Raw genomic sequence first — 20,276 nt, 5'->3', positions numbered from 1 at the left:
CAAAAAAATTGAGGTGAACAAGCAAACAAAAAAAGGTAGCAGCAGGGAGTCCTTCTAGTAAAAAGAGTAAGATTACTAGAAGCTGGATTGCATAGAGAGCTGATGGAAAAGATGGGATTAAAGCTAGGCCTTGCACTCAAGTGATGTTTGTGTACTGTGCAACATGATTTTCAATTCTCCAGGTGACATTTTGCAATGCATGGAGACTTTTTTTATTGTCACAACTGTGGGAGTGGAGGGAGGTGCTACTGGCATCTAGTGGGTAGAGGCCAGAGATACTGCTAAACAAACTACACTGCACAGGGCAGCCCCCAACAACAAAGAATTACCCAGTCCAAAACGTCAAATGATACTGCCATTGAGAAACCCTTTTCTAGAGCTGGAAGCCAATAGTAGAAAGAACTCAGAGTCAAGAAGCCTGGTTCTTCTCATGATTCTGCTGTAAATGAGCTGAGCAACAGTGGACAGACCATATAACTCCTCTGGTCATTTCAGAATGAGAGGGTTGGATGAAATAACCTCTGGTCCTTTCCATATTTAATCTTCTGTGGGTGGAAACTGAGCATCCGTACTTGCATCTTGAGTTGAGGCAACACATTCATGTTTATAGTCATAGAGACTGTACGGTTGAAAGAAGCCCTTGAGAAAAAGGCTTTCTGTGTGTTAGTTTTCTGCTCTAATTTAACGATAATTTTGAGAGACAAGAATTAATAGTGTGCGTATGAGATGCCAAACTGAAATAAATATTAACATGCAAGAATTTCAGAAGAAATGTTTTGTATCAAGCTCTCCTTAAGAAAAAAAAAGCTGTATCTAGAAAAACATCTACCTTAGGTCATGCAAAATTATGCTTGTTATTGAGCAAGAAAATCACAGCAAGCAGCTTTTGCAAATTTTGATTTGCTGGCCCCAAATTGAGCTGACAACATCTCTTTCCAGGTCAAATAAACATTTATTTCAATAAAAGGAGACACTGTGATCTTTGCCATTTGCTACATATTTCTGGCTTTGCAGTGCCTCTGGTTAAGGTTTTGCGTGTTTACTAATCACACAGATCTTAGGGAAGTAACAGATTGTTTTCCAAATGCAACTCATTTTGTATCTCACTTCTAAAAATGGCTTCTAACCAAGCAAGTTATAATAGTAGAAAGTTGAATTCGCACCTTGGAGAACAATGAGAATTTTAAAAAATGCCTGAATCCTCTCCATTTATGAAGTAATTTAATAAATGAGGACATCAATTTTTAAAATATCTCCAATGCAGTGTTTTAGTATGAATTACCAGGGGTCCTAGAATGGGCCTCATAGAAGACAAATAAACTTTTGGAAATTTTTGGTGTGTTCTTAGGTTAATCAGATTCTGAAAGGGGTATTTGATTCCCTAGTAGTCCTACCGTCAAAAAAAGTGAGTGTAGTGCTTACAAAGAAATTAACTTGTAGGGTTTAAAAGGTGCTGAAACACTGTCCCCCATCCTCTGGGTGAATGCATGCATGTACTTTGCACTGATGGTCAAGTTGAGAAGCCTTATTTCCCTGGCTGTTGCTGATTCTAGCATTTTGACCCAAAACTTCCCACAAGAGTAATTTAGATTAAGACAAAAAAAAATCAAAAAGATCTTTTAGAATTTCACAAGGTAGTGTATATATCTTGATGCACGAATTCCCCAGATCTGCCCTGTTGGCAGGAGAGCCAGTGTCATAACCTTTCCACTCAGCTGTCACTGTGTGGTAGCCTCATTCAGCAGTGGGGGTGCAGGGTGGGGAAATAGCACCCTCTGCTGAGTGGGATAAAATACCATTGTCAAGGTGATAGCTAGGACTTCTTAGTTCTTATATTTTCCCTTATGGTGGCTGTCCTTATTTGAAAATTATTCAGGCTGGGGGAGGTGAAAAATAAAAAGTACTTACAAAGTTCTGTATGCTTATAAGTATGGACTTATGTGTATGTATGCCTGTGTGTGTCTGTGCACATACACACCTTCCTAATGAAGACACTGAACAGGTGATTTCTAAGGCCCATTCCATTCATAAAATGATGTGATTCTAAAAACTTTAAGAAGTTTTTTTTTAAAAGAGTGCTTTTTTGAAACAGAAATTTATGATTCATGTATATATAAGTGTCATATTTTGGCATCCCTAATGTTTTAACTGATCAATGCCAAAGGCTTTGGATAATGAATCGTCATCTAGTGTGGGACGTTTACAGTAAAGTGGTGGCTGCTACTTGTTGTATGAGATACAGGCTTCTACTTGAGGAGAAACAATCAGCTGGAATTCAGGAGACTGAACCATTGACTACTTGATTTCTGGCCTTCGTCAGCCAAGTAGACTGATCTTCAAACGTGCCCTATTTTTTTGCCTCTTTCCTTTGTTCTTGCTATTTCCTCTGCTTGAAATATGCTAAACTTTTCATTACATCCACCCTATTGAAATTCTGCCCATCTTCTGTATTCCTTCTCCAGCCTTAAGCAAACTGTTTTGCACTTAATTTACTTTAAATAAGGGAAATAAAAATATATTTAAGAAATCTAGTTTCTGTAAAATGCAGGCTTCTTTACGTATATTGATTTTAAACATTTTTACAGCTTTATTGAGGTATAATTTACATCCTATAAATTTCATCTATTGATTTTTAGTAAACTTATAGAGTTATGCGACTAACCTCACAATACAGTTCTAGAATGTTTGCATCTCCCCCAAAATTTCTCTCCCACACATTTGTAGTCAGTCACCAATTCTAATCCCTCAGCTACCGTAACTACTTCTCAGATTTCTGTTTCTATAAATTTGTTTTTTTCTGGGAATTCCATAAATGAGTCATATAATATGTAATTTTTTTATCTGATTTATTTCACATAGCATAACTTTTTGGGATTCATCCATACTGTCACATATATTGGTAGTTTCATCCTTTTAATCACCGAGTAGTATTTCACTGCATGAGTATTACGTTTTGTTTGTCCATTCCAGTTAGTGAGTAGTTGGATTTTTTTCTAGTGTTTGGCTTATGAATAATGCTGCTGTGAACATCTATATATAAATCTTTGTGTGGATATATGTTTAACTTATCTTGGGTAGATTCCTAAGAGTGGAATTCACAAATTAATTGTATGGTAAGGTTACAGTTACCTTCATAAGAAACTGCCAGTTTTCCAAGGTGGCATTATTATTTTATAGTCTCACCAGAGATCTATGAGATTCATTTTCTCAAAATCCTTGCCAATACTTGCTATTATCCATCTTTTCCATTGTAGCCATTTTAAGGGATGTGTAGTTATATCTTCTTGTGGTTTTAATTTGCCTTAGCTATTTTTTTCTTTTGTTTTGCCCCGCCCTCTCACCCCCTGCTGCCTTTGCTTAATGACTAATAATGTTGAGCACCTTTTCATGTGTTTTTATGTCTTTCATGAAGACTTTCTATTCAAGTCTTTTGACCATTTGTAATTGAATTCTTTTTCATCTTATTATTGAATGTAAGAGTTCTGTAGAGACTCTGGATATCCAAATTTCTTTATCATATATATAATTTGCAAATTTTTTCTAGTATTGTCCCAATACCATTTGTTGAAAAGAACATTCTCTTTCCATTGAATTGCCTTACACACACTATTTCATTAAACTCTTCTTTCAAACCCTATTAAGTGGCTGATTTTGTCCCAATTCGATAGATCAGTTCACAGACACCTAGACTTGAACTAACAATAACACACTAAAAGTCCCACAGCTAGTAGATGGCAGAACCAGGATAGGAGTTCTGGTTTACCCAAGGACAAGACTTTATTTTCTTATTAAAATCAGGAAACCATTTCCCCTGAATGTTGTTTATTTCAACATTAAACTGTAAGCGTCCTGAGATTACATAGCACTTCTCATATTGCCACCATAGTCTTTGGACAGTACTTGCTTATTTGAGGATTACATTATGAAACACTCAATTGGCTTAAGCAGTGATGTTTATGTGAAAGGAAATAACAACTCTATAATCTAAATGACTTATTTTATTTGTTATGTTTATGCTTACTACTGACAAACCTAGACTTTCAACTCTAAAGAAAACATAAGTTACTAAAGTCTATTCTGCATGAATAAGAACTTCATTAGGAATGATGGTGAGTTGAGAATGTCTTTTCTCATCTTTAACAATCAAGGATCGTTCAGGTGACATAAAATGGAAGTCAGAGAAACACATCAGAAAGTGATAGAATCATTTGGCTTGGGAGCCACTTGTTCAGGTGGCCTTGAACACGTCATTGTATCTCTGTGTGCCACCTTCTCACCTATAAAACAACAGGTGTGGACCAGGTTACCATTAGGGTGTACCTTCCATGATTGGCTTTTGTTAAATATCGTACTACAATAGCATTCTGTACAGCTCTGATGACACACTGGTGGCTTCTTTTATTTGCAGACTGCAGTGAGAATCTGTTTCACTGTCACACAGGCAAGTGCCTTAATTACAGCCTTGTGTGTGATGGATATGATGACTGTGGGGATTTGAGTGATGAGCAAAACTGTGGTAAGTAACATTGTTTCCCCAAAGGTTTTAATTTAAAATCGCAGAAATTTATAACCAAAAACTTATAGTTCATTATGTGTTAATATGATTAGCAATTTAAATTACAAAATGATTGGTTTCTTGTTTTTTAGAAGGAGGAAGTATGTTCAATCACTGTCCTCAGTAATGTCTTATGTGTAAATGTAATACATAAAAATCATATTAAGAAAATGTTTAAGAAGTGGGATGGGAAGACTGGTAAAGATTGTTAATGCATTAATAGTTTTTTTCCTCTCCTCAAATGTGTTCTGTTTCTCCTCTGGTTAGAGCCAGCGGCTTATGTTAGATTTTGGGCTTTTGAGCAAACTTTGAGGGCAGATATATTGTCTGTGGCTGATTCCCTTGGTACATGCGACTGAAGTCCCCACCTTTATTTAATCCTCAAATAGTACAGGGACCACCTGTGCAGCAGCTACACCCAGGGTTAGGATGATGCATTTGTTTTGTGTACACACGCTGATCTTATCTTTTAAAGAATAACCCCACTTTTTAAAGAGTCATGTCCAATTCTGAATGCCATCTCATAAATTAAAATCAGCAAAATTCCTCGTGCTCGTTTACTTTTTTGGCTTTGTGACTAGCTTCAGAATTTTTAGGTAGTATATTATTGAATGACGTAGGAACTTTGCAACATGAACAAAAGGGCAAACTGGGATGAGGATACGCCCTGGACAAATGATATGAGACAATGTCCAGCATTAGATAACATCAAAATGAATGTTTGGGAAGGATCAGCGGTATGGTCAGAGGAAGGCATTGGAATCATGAATGTTAGGAATAACCCCATGCTGGGAAACCTGGTGGTTTCTAGGGGTGCCATCTAGCTGCCACTTGCTGTATCTGTAAAAATATTTTAAAATGTATGTGTACAAACAATTCCTGTGTGACTAGATAGATGCGGGTTATTGTTTTTTTCTGATAATAGTTTATTTTTATTTTATTTTGACTGACTAATAATAGTTGTACATATTTATTGAATACAGCATGATATTTTAATACATGTATACAATATGTAATGATCAAATCAGCATAGTTAGCATATCCATCACCTCAAACATTTATCATTTCTATGTATTAGGAACATTCAAAATCTTCTTATTTAGTTATTTGAAAATATGCAATAAATTATCATTAACTATAGTCACCATCCTGTGCTATAAAAACCTACAACTTGTTCCTCCTATCTAGCTGTAATTTTGTATCAGTTAAGCAATCTCTCTCTCTCTTTTTTTTTTTTTGAAATGGAGTCTCGCTCTATCACCCAGGCTGGACTGCAGTGGCGCTATCCTGGCTTACTGCAATCTCCGCCTCCCAGGCTCAAGTGATTCTCCTGCCTCAGCCTCCTGAGTAGCTGGGACTACAGGTGTGTGCCACCACACTCAACTAATTTTTGTATTTTTAGTAGAGATGGAGTTTCATCATGTTGGTCAGGCTGGTCTCTAACTCCTGAGCTCATGATTTGCCTGCCTCGACCTCCCAAAGTGCTGGGATTACAGGCATGAGCCACCGCACCTGGCAGCAATCTCTCTTTATCCCTCCTCCTCCATACCCTTCTGGCCTCTAGTAACCACTGTTCTACTCTCTATTTCCATGAGATCAACTCTGCATATGAGTGAGGGCATGCGGTGTTTCTGTTTCTATGCCTGGCTTATTTCACTTAACAGAATGTCCTCCAGGCTCATCCATGTTGCTACAAATAACAGGATTTTATTCTTTTGGCGTGGCTGAATAGTATTCCATTGTGTGGATGTACCATATTTTCTGCTCCACTCATTTTTTGATGGCATAAATTGATTCCATATCATGGTTATTGTGAGTAGTGCTGCAATGAACATGGGGGTGCAGGTGTCTGTTTGATATACTGATTTCCTTTCCTTTGGGTATATGCCCAGTAGTGGGATTGCTGGGTGATATAGAAGTTCTATTTGTAGTTTTCTCAAGAACCTCCATATTGTTTTCTATAATGACTGTACTAATTTACATTTAGATGTGGGTTATATCCTGGGACTGACTAGTCGAGAAAAAGGATGAGAGGAAATTGTAATTATATAGATCACAGAAATTATAGTTGCAGGAGGCCTTGGAGATCATCAGATTTAACCCTTCCCTTTACCAGTGAGATAATTAGGAAATGCAGGGGATTGAAAATGAGTGAGTGTTGTTTGGTAGTTGGATGGGTTAGTGGAGAGGGCCAGCATGCAGGTAGCATGTGAGAAAAAAATGGTCTTAACAGGCAACATAATTCCTCTGAAGATAGCAGGCTATCGTGAAGTTTGTGTGTCTGGATGCCAGTTGTCTCCATCTAATAGCAATAATTATCACTTTCCTTCAGACCAGCCTCTGCCCTGGCTCCCTGTGCTCTTCTGGTTCCTGCCCAAGCACCTCTTGTGCTTTTCTTCTTTTCTCAAACCTATGTCCTCCCTATACTTTCCTCTATTGATCCCAAATACCCTGTAAGATCTATGGCCACTCCAGAAGTTTGTCTATGACCATGGCACTGTTACTAGACTCATCATATTTTCTCATGGAATCTATTATTCATGAATCCACATACATCTTCTAAAACGCGGCTTATATTCAGGGTATACCACCTCTCATGGCAAAGCATCCTATGGATTCTGCCCTTTGTGAGAGGGAACTTATGACTTAGTTCTTTTTCACTAATATATAAATTGGGACAAAGTTGAAGTCCAGGTTAAAAAGAATCATGAATATAACATAAATATTTTGCATGGCTTACCTAGCAGTTCTTTTGGACATAAGGCCAGGCATGCTGGCATGTCCTTGTAGTTCCAACTACTTGGGAGGCTGGGGTGGGAGGATCACCTGATCCTAGGAGGTTGAGGCTGCAGTGAGCTGGGATCACACCACTGCACTCCAGCCTGGGAGAAAGAGAGAGACCCTGTCTCAAAAAAAAGATAATCAATTAAAAACTTAAGCTTAGCATCAGGAGAGATGACAAGGAGATACTTGCCTTCCCAATTTGCCAGACAGGTAAGTTACAATTCCTAGAAATGTGAGAGAGCTGTTACAGATACATCAAATCCGCTAGCTGCATTGTGAAACACAAATCACAGTTCTGTTTTTTGAACCAGGGCAGAAATCATAAATTTTTCATAAGGAAAGAAAATGACAACTAAAGAAAACAAAAGCCAACAACAATAAGAACAAACTATGGGTCCTGGGACAGCTAGAGTAGTTACTCATCTGAAAAACAGACCCCTTACCCCACAGTGATGGTGGTCAGTGGGGCACATGAGTGGGAAGGGCCTGGCATTTTAATTGGGCCAGACCTATTGCAGAAATGTTATTGAAGGTATTGGAGCCATTGGAACAGACTCTCTTCAATGGGAACTGGGACCCACAGAATCCTGCCTGTTTGTCATGCTGGTTCTCTGCATCCTCGTGAGTTTTCATTTCTCCAGATTGCAATCCCACAACAGAGCATCGCTGCGGGGACGGGCGCTGCATCACCATGGAGTGGGTGTGTGACGGTGACCATGACTGTGTGGATAAGTCCGACGAGGTCAACTGCTGTGAGTGCTCTGAGGACATTTGTTTTGCTTATTTTTCCATTTTTGGTTCTTTAGGCTGTACTCAAGGTTGAGGACTGTACTTAAGACTCACTGTATACACAGCATTCCAAGGGAAAGATTCTTATACTTTGGTTCTAGCCTGTAAAGATCACTGAGTGGTGGGATGACAATAGCAATGGAGTGTATCTGACTTCCACACCTCTCCCTGCAAAACTCCAAGCTTCATTTGGCTGATCTAGCCAAGTGGGTGTCTGTTTTCTCTCTCATTGCTCCATATGTCTCTTTTATGCTTCTGTGACTTTGTCAAAGGTGATGCTTTGCCCACAGAATGGGGAACCTTTCTTCTGCACACAATATACAAGTAGTTAAGCTTCCCTGCAGGAGTGCCCTAACATGTTCTCAGGGGCCATTTGTGGAAGAACATGGAAAGAATCGTCACAGAGAAGAGAGCCTTTAATGTTCATATGATGATACAAAGAGAGCATAATAGGCCGGGCATGGTGGCTCACGCCTGTAGTCCCAGCACATTGGGAGGCAGAGATGGGTAGATCACCTGAGGTCAGGAGTTTGAGACCAGCCTGGCCAACAGTCTCTAGTAAAAATACAGAAATTAGCTGGGTGTGGTGGCAGGTGCCTGTAGTCCCAGCTACTCAGGAGGCTGAGGCAGGAGAACGGCGTGAACCAGGGAGGTGGAGATTACAGTGAGCCAAGATCAAGCCATTGCCCTCCAGCCTGGGCGACAGAGTGAAACTCCATCTTTAAAAAAAAAAAAAGAGAGACAGAGAACGTAGTAGTAATATAAATTTATAGACTGTTGTGTTTCTGAGTGAATGAAAATCTTCAGACAGTTGTTATACTTCAAACTAATGACAAGTATGGCTCTTAACACTTTTTCCCCCTGGAAAATATACTATATCCATTAGAGAATAATATATATGATTGAATAGAAGCTGTCAGGTGTTAAGAGAGAGTGCAGTTGACCTGAAAGAGTTAATGTGATATGTTCTTTTGCAGGTTTGAATTAATTATACTTTTCATTTCATCTTTTTGTGTCTAGTAAAATTAAGAAAGTTGATTATATATACGAGATTGAATATTTAATTGGCTTATAATTTGAGGCAAAAATAGAAATGTGGATTACATCGTTTTTATTTTGACATAAGAAAAGTCATATAAAAAGTCACAATGCGTAGCTCTCCTCTTCCCTGAAATGGATTTGAAGTAGAATGTCCTCTGAGTCCTTGCCTAGTGGACACAGTGGAACAGAGTGGACTGTATCTCACTAGATCTTGGAGAAGCAAGGACATGGTGCTCAGGCAGAACACTTCTGGTGTGGAGTCTTGACTCAAGAACAGAGAGGTCATAATATTAGTAATTCAGTGAAGGCTGAGGTCACATGATCCATGGGTTTCCGATACTCTAAAAGACAATAGGTATAGAATTTAGAGAACCCATAGGAATTAGAAGGTTAATGGATGTTAGGCCATCCCTTTCAAATATCAGTTGTCATAAACAAGTGTTGAAATAAAGTGTTTATTATATGTTAGTTACTATGCGAGTTCTTTCTCATATACTATTTTGTTGGCTTATGAGGTCAAGTAGATAAATAATGAAATATTTGGGCTGAGAGTGCAAAAAGCTTGCCTTCACATTCTGGCTGTAGCTCTTAGCCATGGGACTTTGAGCAAGTACTATGCTCTGTAAACTTTAGTTTCTCATCTGTAAAACAAAGATGATAATATCTACTTTACAAGATTTTTGTGAGAATTTGAGATTATATATACAATGCAGTTAGCACAGCTCTTGCCATATAATGAACCCTTTACAAATTGTCATTTTTATTAGTAAGTAGGACCATGATACTTTCATCACTAAAAACAATCGCGCAGTTCTCAAGAAGAAGTTAATTTTTGGTAAGTGCTGTTGAATAAGGTAGGAAAAATTCTAGAAATGAAATCAATGATATGTTCATTTGTGTGTGCAGAACACCCTGTTTCTTAGCGATGCTTGATAAATGGCTGTTGTTTATTTGATGTGCAGATTGAGAGATAAGAATAAATAAATAAAGTGAATATTGGTCTGGCCCTTCCTAGCCTGTCACAGCCAGGGTCTGGTGGAATGCAGAAATGGACAATGTATCCCCAGCACGTTTCAATGTGATGGCGACGAGGACTGCAAGGATGGGAGTGATGAGGAGAACTGCAGTGTCAGTAAGTGTGTTCCACCACCCCAGAACATTCCTTTACTGGTGGTCCTCTTGTTGGGAACAAAGGAACACATCTGAAGTTGCTTAAGTAGAATTCCCATGTAAATAATCCCAGATTGCCTAACATAGTGGTCCTCACAGCCTTAGTCAGCCAGGAAACACTTTCTTGTGCTAAACGTAATTCTCAAGCAACTTACACTGAAAATCATTCCTCAGGTGAGACACCTGAACAGCATGGTCAGATTCACTTAACTGTTCTATGGGGAAAGCTGTGATAAAGAGAGAAGTTTAGTGTATAGCATCCAATTAAATCAGATTAGATTCCAGTGAGAAGAAATTGGCTTCTGAAAGGAAATGTAATGTCTTCCTAAAATAATCATGTTCAGAGAAGCAGTTTAATGCCTCTTATTACCCAGCAATACACTTTAAAAGGATTTGATATCTGTGTGTGAATCTCAAAAAGAAAAACTAGATCCAATAAATTGTTTTCTAAATGTAACTATTTCTGTCAGAAAAGAAAGTTCTACACAGATTGTTTTAAGTTCCAGTGTGTGTGGAAGCCTCTCAGTAGGGTCCAGGGAAGAATATGCCTAGACTCAAAAATCACATTTGTTTATACTACACAGGCACAGCCTAGTTTTTAAGAACATGGTTGTTGCAGCCCTGATACCCAGGATCAAGCCTCGGTCTGCTACTTACTATATGGTGACTTTTGGCAAGATATTTACATCCCTTTTAGGTCTCAGTTTGTGTGTCTGTACACTCAGAATAGTGGTAACTACTTCATAGTGTTGGCACATGGCAAAAACTCAATATATGTGAGCTTTTATTACATGGCTACTACATTAAAGCATATCTTGGGCTAGGTATATTCATAATCAGCCAATGAGACTGGTCACCTACAGATAAATTAGTTTTGTCGTAATGCATATTGATCATTAGAATAACTTTAATGGAAAAATGCCCAAGACCTAAAGGGAGAGCTTTTCAGTCACAGACTTATTACATGAAAATAATATATAAAGAGTGCTTTGTTTTACCAGTTTTTAAATTCAGAATGAAATCCTTTATTAAACATAATTTATTGTGAGCATATCAACCGAGCACTTCCATTTGCATCAAACTCTTCTTTCTGTATAATTCAACTCTGAAATAATTTTGGATTTTTCATGATGAAATGGCAGGCTTTGTAGATTATTTCCTTACATGTGTGAGATGTAAGAAAGTCATATGATAAAACAGATTTAAAAGTAAAATTTTAGTATTTTTATATTGTTCACTCTAATGGATTCAACTTAAAAATGTATATTGTGGTGTTTATATGTGGCCATCCCCTGGGAATTCAGTGGTAAGCAAAAGAGCTGATGGAGCTTGCAGACTCCTGGGGGACATAGGCATGCTACGAATTATGCAAGTCAATGCCTAACCATGCAGCAACAGAGGCTAAGAAGGGAAATTCAGGGTGCTTGGGTGCCTTTAATAGGGTGCATGCCCTGGTAAAGCACCTCAGACAAAGCTTCCCTGAGGAAGAGATACTGGAGCTCAGAACTGAAGGGTGAGTGGGGTTAACCGAAAAGAATGGGGCTTGAAAAAGCAATTGAGAAACAAGGCACCGCTTGACCAAAATTCCTGTGGTGGGAAGGTGCAAGGCACGTGTAGGAGGACCATGAGAGAAGGCAGGCCATTGTGATTAGAGAGCTGAGAACGAAAGGGGGCCTGGTACTAAATACTACGTAATTGTCAGCGCGGGTTGCAGGTTTGTTCTTCTGCTAGACAGAGCTGGAAATGGAAGCAGGGGCCGCTTCTCCTGAGACTTTGGGTCTTGCTGAAGAGTTAGGCCTTTGAAACTCTTCAGGCTCTGTCCCTGCCTACCTGTCTAGCCTCTCTCAGCGCCTTTCTCAGTGGTTGAAGCCCCATTTACTTTGACCTGTGCACTTCCCTATTCTAGGCCTTTGCATGTGCTGTTTTTTGGCTTGGGAAACCCATCCTTTCCTCTTACCATGACTTGGAAAAGTCCTTGGAGAAACTTCCCCATACTGGTCTCATTGGCTTCTATTGCTCTTTAAATGTATTTTAGCTGGGCGTGGTAGCACATGCCTGTAATCCCAGCACTTTGGGTGGCGGAGGCAGGAGAATTACTTGAGACCAGGAGTTTGAGACTAGCCTGGGCAATATAGCGAGACCCCCATCCCTATGAAAAAATAAATAAGTAAAAATAAATATGCCTTCCATAAAGCAGTGATCACACAGCATCAGAAGGTTTTGTTCAGGATGATACCTCTATCAGAGCACAAGCCACTTCCCAGGGGGTATCATGCCCTTTTATCTTTTAATGCTCAGTGCCTAGCTTGTCGCATAGATAGTCACATGGCATGCACTTAATATTTGCCAAAATAATGAATGCATGATGTCAATAAAATCTCCTCAAGAGCCTAAACTCACAGGAATTGTTTAGGTTTGCTTTGAGAAAAAATTTTGACCCTGCTGACATTAAAAAAAGAGTGACATCTCTTTTCTGCAAGGCTTTGTGTATTAATTTGCACATTAGTGGTACTGGAAAGGATAAATATTTCAGTATAATAAACATCATCTTAGAATTGTAGGTAAGAATGATTATATATACACACATACTATTATTTATACTTAAAAGTGCCTTGCAAGGTTGACTAGATTCCAGATGACATGCCTGAAGGTAATTGATCATAATGGGGGAGAGATAGAATGGGCAGTAATTTATTACCCTCTCCATTTAATCTACAAATGGCCAGGAAATCAATGGGAAAAGCAGTTTCCTCTCTGCCTACCTTAAGGAAAAATCATTAGGGCAAACACTGATATTACTGCTCTCATTCACTTAGAAACAAGAAACCCAGTTCTCAAGTCATGACAGCTAGGCTGATGACACTTTCCAAGGACATATTGAAAATATGGATAACGGCTGCATAACACTTGTATTATGATAAAGTATCCTTATTGTATTGGTGTTGATACCCATTTTATTACGAGAGAAAGCATTTTCCTTAGAGGGAGACTAGAATTGGGAGCAAATGAGTCTTAAAAAAGTGTCACTTAATATTCAGAATTTCAAGATTTTTATAACGTTCTCTGTCCCTCAAATCTCTTGAATTTTATTTTGTAATTAAGTGTTGGCACCCATGTAAAAAGAAAACACTATTTTTTTTCCATTAAATGCAACAACCACCTGTTTTTAGTGTAGTTTGTCTCTTATTTCTTCATTCCTATTTTGGAATACCTGGATTGTATTTAATTACCAAGAAAATGAATCCAGAAAGCACCTATTCAACGTATGTTCAATACTTCTGGAGAAATTGGAAGGAAATTAAAGTTGTGTTATTCCTCAGCTCCATCAGACATTCCTGATCTTTTAGATCCTTAGGTAAGGAATTTGTAGATGATGAAAGCCAATGTGCTTTTTCCTCCCTCTGTAGTTCAGACTCCATGTCAAGAAGGAGACCAAAGATGCGTCTACAATCCCTGCCTTGATTCATGTGGTGGTAGCTCTCTCTGTGACCCGAACAACAGTCTGAATAACTGTAGTAAGTACAACAGCTGACAAATGCAATAGCCATGTCAGGGCATGCATTCAGCATTTTTCTTCTGCGTTGACATTCAAATACCGAAGTCTGGAATCCCTCCAAAAAAGGCTACCTATTTTCTTTTTCTTTTTAAAAGGTCACATGTGGTAGCAGTAAAGAAACCAAATGGTCTTAATTAACTTCAATCAGAAACAAATGTGTCATTGTGAACGACTATAAATCCACATTGCTTAATATCATTACCATTACTTTCAACTCAGCATTAATTCTCTGTATTATTTTCTTGGCTCCATCTGTAGGCAGATGCTATCTTTCTTCCTTTCTAAAGCACAGCTTCAAAAATGGAAACTTTAACCAAGAAGCAAATATGAAGTTCATAGAAATAGCCACATACAACTTTGGCAGTCTGTTCTTTTTTTTTGAGACGCAGTCTCACTCTGTCGCCCAGGCTGGAGTGCAGTGGCACCATCTTGGCTCACTGCAACCTCTGCCTTCCGAGTTCAAGTGATTCTTCTGCCTCAGCCTCCAGAGTAGCTAGGATTACAGGCGCTAAACACCCTCAGTGATCCATCTGCCTGGGCCTCCCAAAGTGCTGGGATTACAGGCAGTCGGTTCTTTTAATGAAATTTATTCTCGCCTTTCCAGGAACTCTGATGACCTATAATGGTTTTGGAACCATTAGGCTAATTTGTTTTGGTGACAGTGTAACAGCTCCAAATGGTGTAAGCAGGTGGCTCTAAAATGACTTTCAGGAGGAGGAGTTATTTGGGGAAGACAGAATGGGCGGAAGTGAAAGAGCACCGTGTGGACTCTCATGGAAAATTGAATCAGAAAATCCCCAGCGACTGATTTCTAGTAATGATTTCTGACTCCTGGCCTCTGTTTTCATGTTATACTCACTTCTTTCACTTTTTCTAATGAACTTTTTGCTGCATTTTCAGGTTGGGATTAGAAATTTAGAAGCAGGTCGGTCAGTTTTCAGTTGGCAAGAGGGTATTCCTTTTTTTTTTTTTTTTTTTTTTCTGAGATAGAGTCTGGCTCTGTCATCCAGGCTGGAGTGCAGTGGCACGATATTGGCTCACTGCAACCTCTGCCTCCCAGGTTCAAGCGATTCTCCTGCCTCAGCCTCCCGGGTAGCTGGGATTATAGGCACACACCACCATGCCCAGCTAATTTATTTATTTATTTATTTATTTATTTATTTATTCATTTATTTATTTATTTTTTGGTAAAGATGGAGTTTCACCATGTTGGCCAGGCAGGTCTCAAACTCCTGACCTCAAGTAATCCACTGGCCTTACAGGCGCGAGCCACTGCACCCAGCCAGGGTATTACTTCTTAACACATGTCCTCTCAGTCCAAGGCCCTTGGAAGCTGGGATGCTGAAAGGCTCCGTCCTTGCATTTGCTGCAGTTTTGTGGTCCTAATTTTACCTGGTGACCTTTCTGGGTCACTGTAGAGCTTATGGTGAGTACCTCTGTAACTGTTACAGAGTCTCAAGGGGGTGAAAAAAGGAGGCTGGGAAGGGGGTGTAGGCAGGCAGCTAATTAAAAACCCAGACTGACAGGATTGACTGTGGCATTTAATAACTCTTTGCCTGGAAGCACATGCCCACCCCTCCTCCATTTCCCATATGAGAGAACAGTAGATATTAGTCAAGCCACAAAGTTGACACACTCAAACTGCCATTTTACTTCCTCTAAACTGATTTAAATAGAAACTGATTTAAATAGAACATATCGATAGATATGCATATATATGTGTGTATATATATACACACACACACACGTGTAACATATTTGGGCCACTGTTTCCATTGTTTCATTTTACTCATCTCTCAATCTGCCGTGGAAAATTTTCAGAGCTATTTCTTTACTTCACCTTCAATTTGAATAGTGACAGTGTCGTCTCAAAGACATGTGTTTATTATTAAAGTTTTGGGGGTTGTTTGACATGGAATGACACTTACTATTAGACTCAAAAATGTAGAAAAGGCAATGTTAGCCTGTGTCAAATTTGTGTAGGAAGTAACTGGGTGTATGTTATCCTATTTTCTCTATATTTGAAATATTTCAAATTTTAAATGTTTAAAATATATTGTCTCCTGTCAAAAGAATAAGTTGTAGGAAAGGCAACTGGATAACTCTTGGCTCATAGAGCTGACCAATATTTGTAGTGTGTACATGATGTTCCAAGCATTGGGATGGGCGCTGGGCTTTCTAGTGGTGGAGAAAGGAGACAGGCTTCTAGCTTCCTAGAAGTCACTTTTCAGTGTGGGAGAACATATTGTCATCTTCCCACTGATATATTCTACACTGTTGTTTTCTTTAAGCTCTTTAAATACACTCATTTTACGTAGTGTCTCACTGTCACCAGCTTCCTCATTCATCATGTATATTCTTGCCAACTTCTCTCCACATATATTCAGCAAACGTTTGCACACGCTCTCTTCTGAGTAAAAGGCACTAGGCTAGCCACTTGCCCTCATTACTCCTGTGTTATTAAAAACGGCACGTAGGCTGGGCGTGGTGGCTCATGCCTGTAATCCCAGCACTTTGGGAGGCTAAGGCGGGTGGATCATGAGGTCAGGAGATTGAGACCATCCTGGCTAACGTGGTGATACCCCGTCTCTACTAAAAATACAAAAAAAAATTAGCCAGGCATGGTGGCGGGCACCTGTAGTCCCAGCTACTTGGGAGGCTGAGGCAGGAGAATGGCGTGAACCTGGGAGGCAGAGGTTGCAGTGAGCCGAGACCGTGCCACTGCACTCCAGCCTGGGTGACAGAGCGAGACTCCGTCTCAATAAAAAAAAAAAAAAAAAAAGGCATATGTGCCTAACTTGCAGTTGAAAGTCAAGATGTTATTCCTGATCTTTCAAAGAACTTCAAGATGATATATGCGTACTTAGGTCTCTGTAAAGACAAACAAGTGGCATCTCAGAAAATCCTTCATACACTTGAAAATACAGTTCATTACTTGAAGATGTTTACCACTATCAGAGACTAGTATTACTCAGCTTCTGAGGCACAACTGAACAGTAATTTCTTAGTTTGCTTGATGCCAAAGGAAAACGTGAGTTTGGAGAATGTAGTAGATATTCTGCCTGGTGGAGACAGCCTCTCACTGGAGTTGCCGGGATTCTTGTCCTTGAAGACTCTGATTCTTGCCATCCCATAAAATATTATGTGATATTCTAATGGTCCCTAAAGATATACTGGGTGGGACCCAGTCATCAGTATTTTTTAATTCTACAGATGACTTCAATGTATAGCCAAAGTTGAGAATGTATTGCTCTAGTGCCTATTTATGACTGGGCTGCAGGGGTATGTGAGAACTCTGAAACAGAATATGAAAAGGTTTGTGTATTCCCATGTGCATTTTTCAGTGGAGAAACTTATTTTAAATTCACAGAAGTGCCTACAGCTTTTTTAAAAAGCCTAAAAACCGCATTTCTTATGATACATAGTTATTTCAAGAAATAGCTTTTAGCAGCCTGTGTTGCTATGTCCAGTCACAACCCAGCATCTTTAACATTTCTGTGCCATGCCTTTGAGGGTAGGAGCAGGAATGCCATTCCCCTCATTCTGGTGTGGAGGGACCAATCCATCACTTCTCCCTTGTGGTATGCAATCCAGACAATGGGGAGAACCTGCAAAAGTGACTCCTGGGCATGTCTCTCCTGCCTCCCTGTGCCCATGCTGACCATGGCTGTGAAATCCAGGCATGGCTGTCACGTCCCAGGCCCTGTCTCAAGCCTCCCACAGTGTTTGTCAACCTTTAGTTCTAAGCTTACTCGTGCATTTTCACCTCTTATTCAACACCAAGGAAGAAATGAACAGGTTTGCTTTTTGAATAATTCCCTAAGGGTCTAGCAATTTCCTGCTCTCTCTGCAAGCTTCAGTTGGTAGGAGTAAATGGTGTAGTCATGTGGTAGAGAAGCCAGTCACTGTAATGGTTACAGACTTCTGTCCTTAGGAGCAAATAGTGGAAGAGAGGAATGATGTATTTACAAAAGCATCTCCATGTGCATTTTCTAATAAGTGAAAAAAGATTGAATAGAATATTACCATTTGGTAACACATTGAATTAATGAGTGAAGACATGGAGCGTCTACAGCTGCTAACATCACAAAAAGAGGGAAATCAGAATGATGTGGCTTCTGGTGAAAGAACAGCTCAGCCACCTCTAGTCTTACCAATGGAATGAAGCCCAGTCCATTCTCATTGATGCAGCTGCCGAGGTTCAGAAATAGAGAGAATGGGGAACATGTTTAACTTCACCAGGAGTGTGCGATAAGCAAGATTCAAAAGCTGGTATACCCTACAAGTCAAATGTCTGGGTTCTTCCATAGTTAAATTATAAAGAAAAACAAAGGAATGCAGGAGGAACCCAAAGACTATGAGAGACTTAAAAAACAGGACAAGTTTCAAAAAATGGGCAAGGCTAAATTACAATATCCAGGGGTGGTACACACTTAGGTAATAAAATTATAAAGAAGCCGGGTGCAGTGGCTCATGCCTGTAATCCCAGCACTTTGGGAGGCTGAGGTGGGCAGATCACAAGGTCAGGAAATCGAGACCATCCTGGCTAACATGGTGAAACCCCATCTCTACTAAAAATACAAAAAATTAGCCGGACGTGGTGGCGGGCACCTGTAGTCCCAGCTACTCGGGAAGCTGAGGCAGGAGAATGGTGCGAACCCAGGAGGCGGAGCTTGCAGTGAGCCCAGATCGCGCCACTGCGCTCCAGCCTGGGTGACAGAGCAAGACTCCGTCTCAAAAAAAAAAAAAAAATATATATATATATATATATGTATTTTTTATATATATATAGAAGAGCAAGGAAGTGAGATGTTTGAGATGAGACAAGGTATATGGAAGGTTTCTGTGGTGTCTGCCTGAGTTCAGTTTCTTGACCTGGGAGGTAGTTATAAGGATGTTCACCTTAAAATAATATCAAACTATTAAAAATAATAATGTTAAAGAGGGATTTAGAGTTTGAGACAAAGGTGAATTTTTGAATATTATTATATATGCAACTAGATGTAGAAAAGTCACATTTTTCATGTAAATGACCATCGCTTAATACATGATTTCTAGTAACTTCAGAGTATCACATCATAAAGATATAACACCATTGAGTTAACGATCCCATCTTTAGGTTGAATTGAACGAATCTTGTTACAGACTTTGAAAAGTGGAATACCATTGAGATTCCATCAGGATTTTTTTTTTTTTGACAGATCTTTATTAAACCTCATCTGTGTTCAGGACACTGTACTGGGTACTACATCAAACTTACATCAGAAGCACAGTTCTGCGGCCCTAAAATATCCTCACGTTTGTGATGCGATCTCCCTCTAGTGGCGATTTTTAAATCAGGCTCCCACATGAGCCTAATACTTCAGATAAAAAAGCTTATTGATATCATAAATCATAGAATTTGGGGTTGACAGGTATTTTGACAGTTTATCTTGCTTAGCATTCTGTGAAGAATGCCTTTGAAGGAATAAAACTCAAGATCCAATAAACCTTACCGCATTCAATAAAGATCTACAGAATAATATATGATCATTACTTAATCCTTTCCTTTTCCTTGGCTCCTAAACACTTAAAAGTTATATCTTAACCCAAATCAAAAGTGATACATTCTCCATACATAAAAAAGAGAAAAATTATTCATGTGATATGTTCTATTAATCATCTTCGGTGAAATACATCAATAAAAAGTTAAACCTTGATGGGGTGGTAGAAAGAAAGAAAGGGAGGGTATGCATAAGGAAAGAAAGGACTGCATCAAAAATATCTGTAAGTGAACCAATTGTGTAAAATTTTAAGTATATTAAAGACATCAGGAAAAAAGCATAGAGTTAGAGCTGCATGTGCTGACTTGTAAGACGGTCATGACAAATAAGCAACAAAAGCAAATTGAAGGGTGATAGGAATGGTATGCTTCTGCTTTGGCAAAAGCAAACACAAATCCCTGTCTAAGTGTGCGAAGGCATGTATGGATAAATGTGAGCAAGGGAAAGGCATGGAAGCATTCAAAGCCTTCTGTTGGCTTGCAGGGAAGGTAACAGAAAGGGGAGTGGAGAGATGTTGAACTTTTTCTTTCTGCATCTTTGTAGCGTTTTTATTGTTATGAAAAACATGCATTTTTAAATCTTGTAACAAAATATTTAAACGTTACTTCTTAGTTCAGACTGCTATAACAAATCATTATTGCTTATAAACAACAGACATTTATTTCTCACAGTTCTGGAAGCTGGAAATCTGAGATGAGGTTGCCAGCATGGTCAGGTTCTGGTGAGGACCCTCTTCTGGGCTGCAGATGGCTGACTTTCCACTGTATTCTTACACTGTGAAAAGAGGGCAAGAGAGATCTCTGTGGTCCCTTTTATAAGGGCACTAATCCCATTCTTG

The 20,276-nt window shown here is 39.2% G+C and overlaps 1 protein-coding gene across 3 annotated transcripts in view; it reads left to right on the top strand.

Annotated features, from left to right (window-relative positions):
- The window catches only part of CORIN (corin, serine peptidase), a 254,519-nt gene that overhangs the window by 161,370 nt on the left and 72,873 nt on the right, over positions 1-20,276 (top strand). Inside the window, exons 7-10 of one of the 3 annotated variants that reach the window (XM_054486841.2) lie at positions 4,409-4,516; positions 7,981-8,091; positions 10,185-10,301; positions 13,747-13,854. In XM_054486841.2, the coding sequence (XP_054342816.1) occupies positions 4,409-4,516; positions 7,981-8,091; positions 10,185-10,301; positions 13,747-13,854 (444 nt within the window). The remainder of the gene's footprint in view (positions 1-4,408; positions 4,517-7,980; positions 8,092-10,184; positions 10,302-13,746; positions 13,855-20,276) is intronic. The other 2 variants (XM_054486844.2, XM_054486842.2) reach the window with 2 other exon arrangements.

The sequence above is a fragment of the Pongo pygmaeus genome, chromosome 3 (genome assembly GCF_028885625.2).
Source record: "Pongo pygmaeus isolate AG05252 chromosome 3, NHGRI_mPonPyg2-v2.0_pri, whole genome shotgun sequence".
Lineage (NCBI taxonomy): Eukaryota > Metazoa > Chordata > Mammalia > Primates > Hominidae > Pongo > Pongo pygmaeus.
This window is presented reverse-complemented; position numbering and strand designations above follow the sequence as displayed.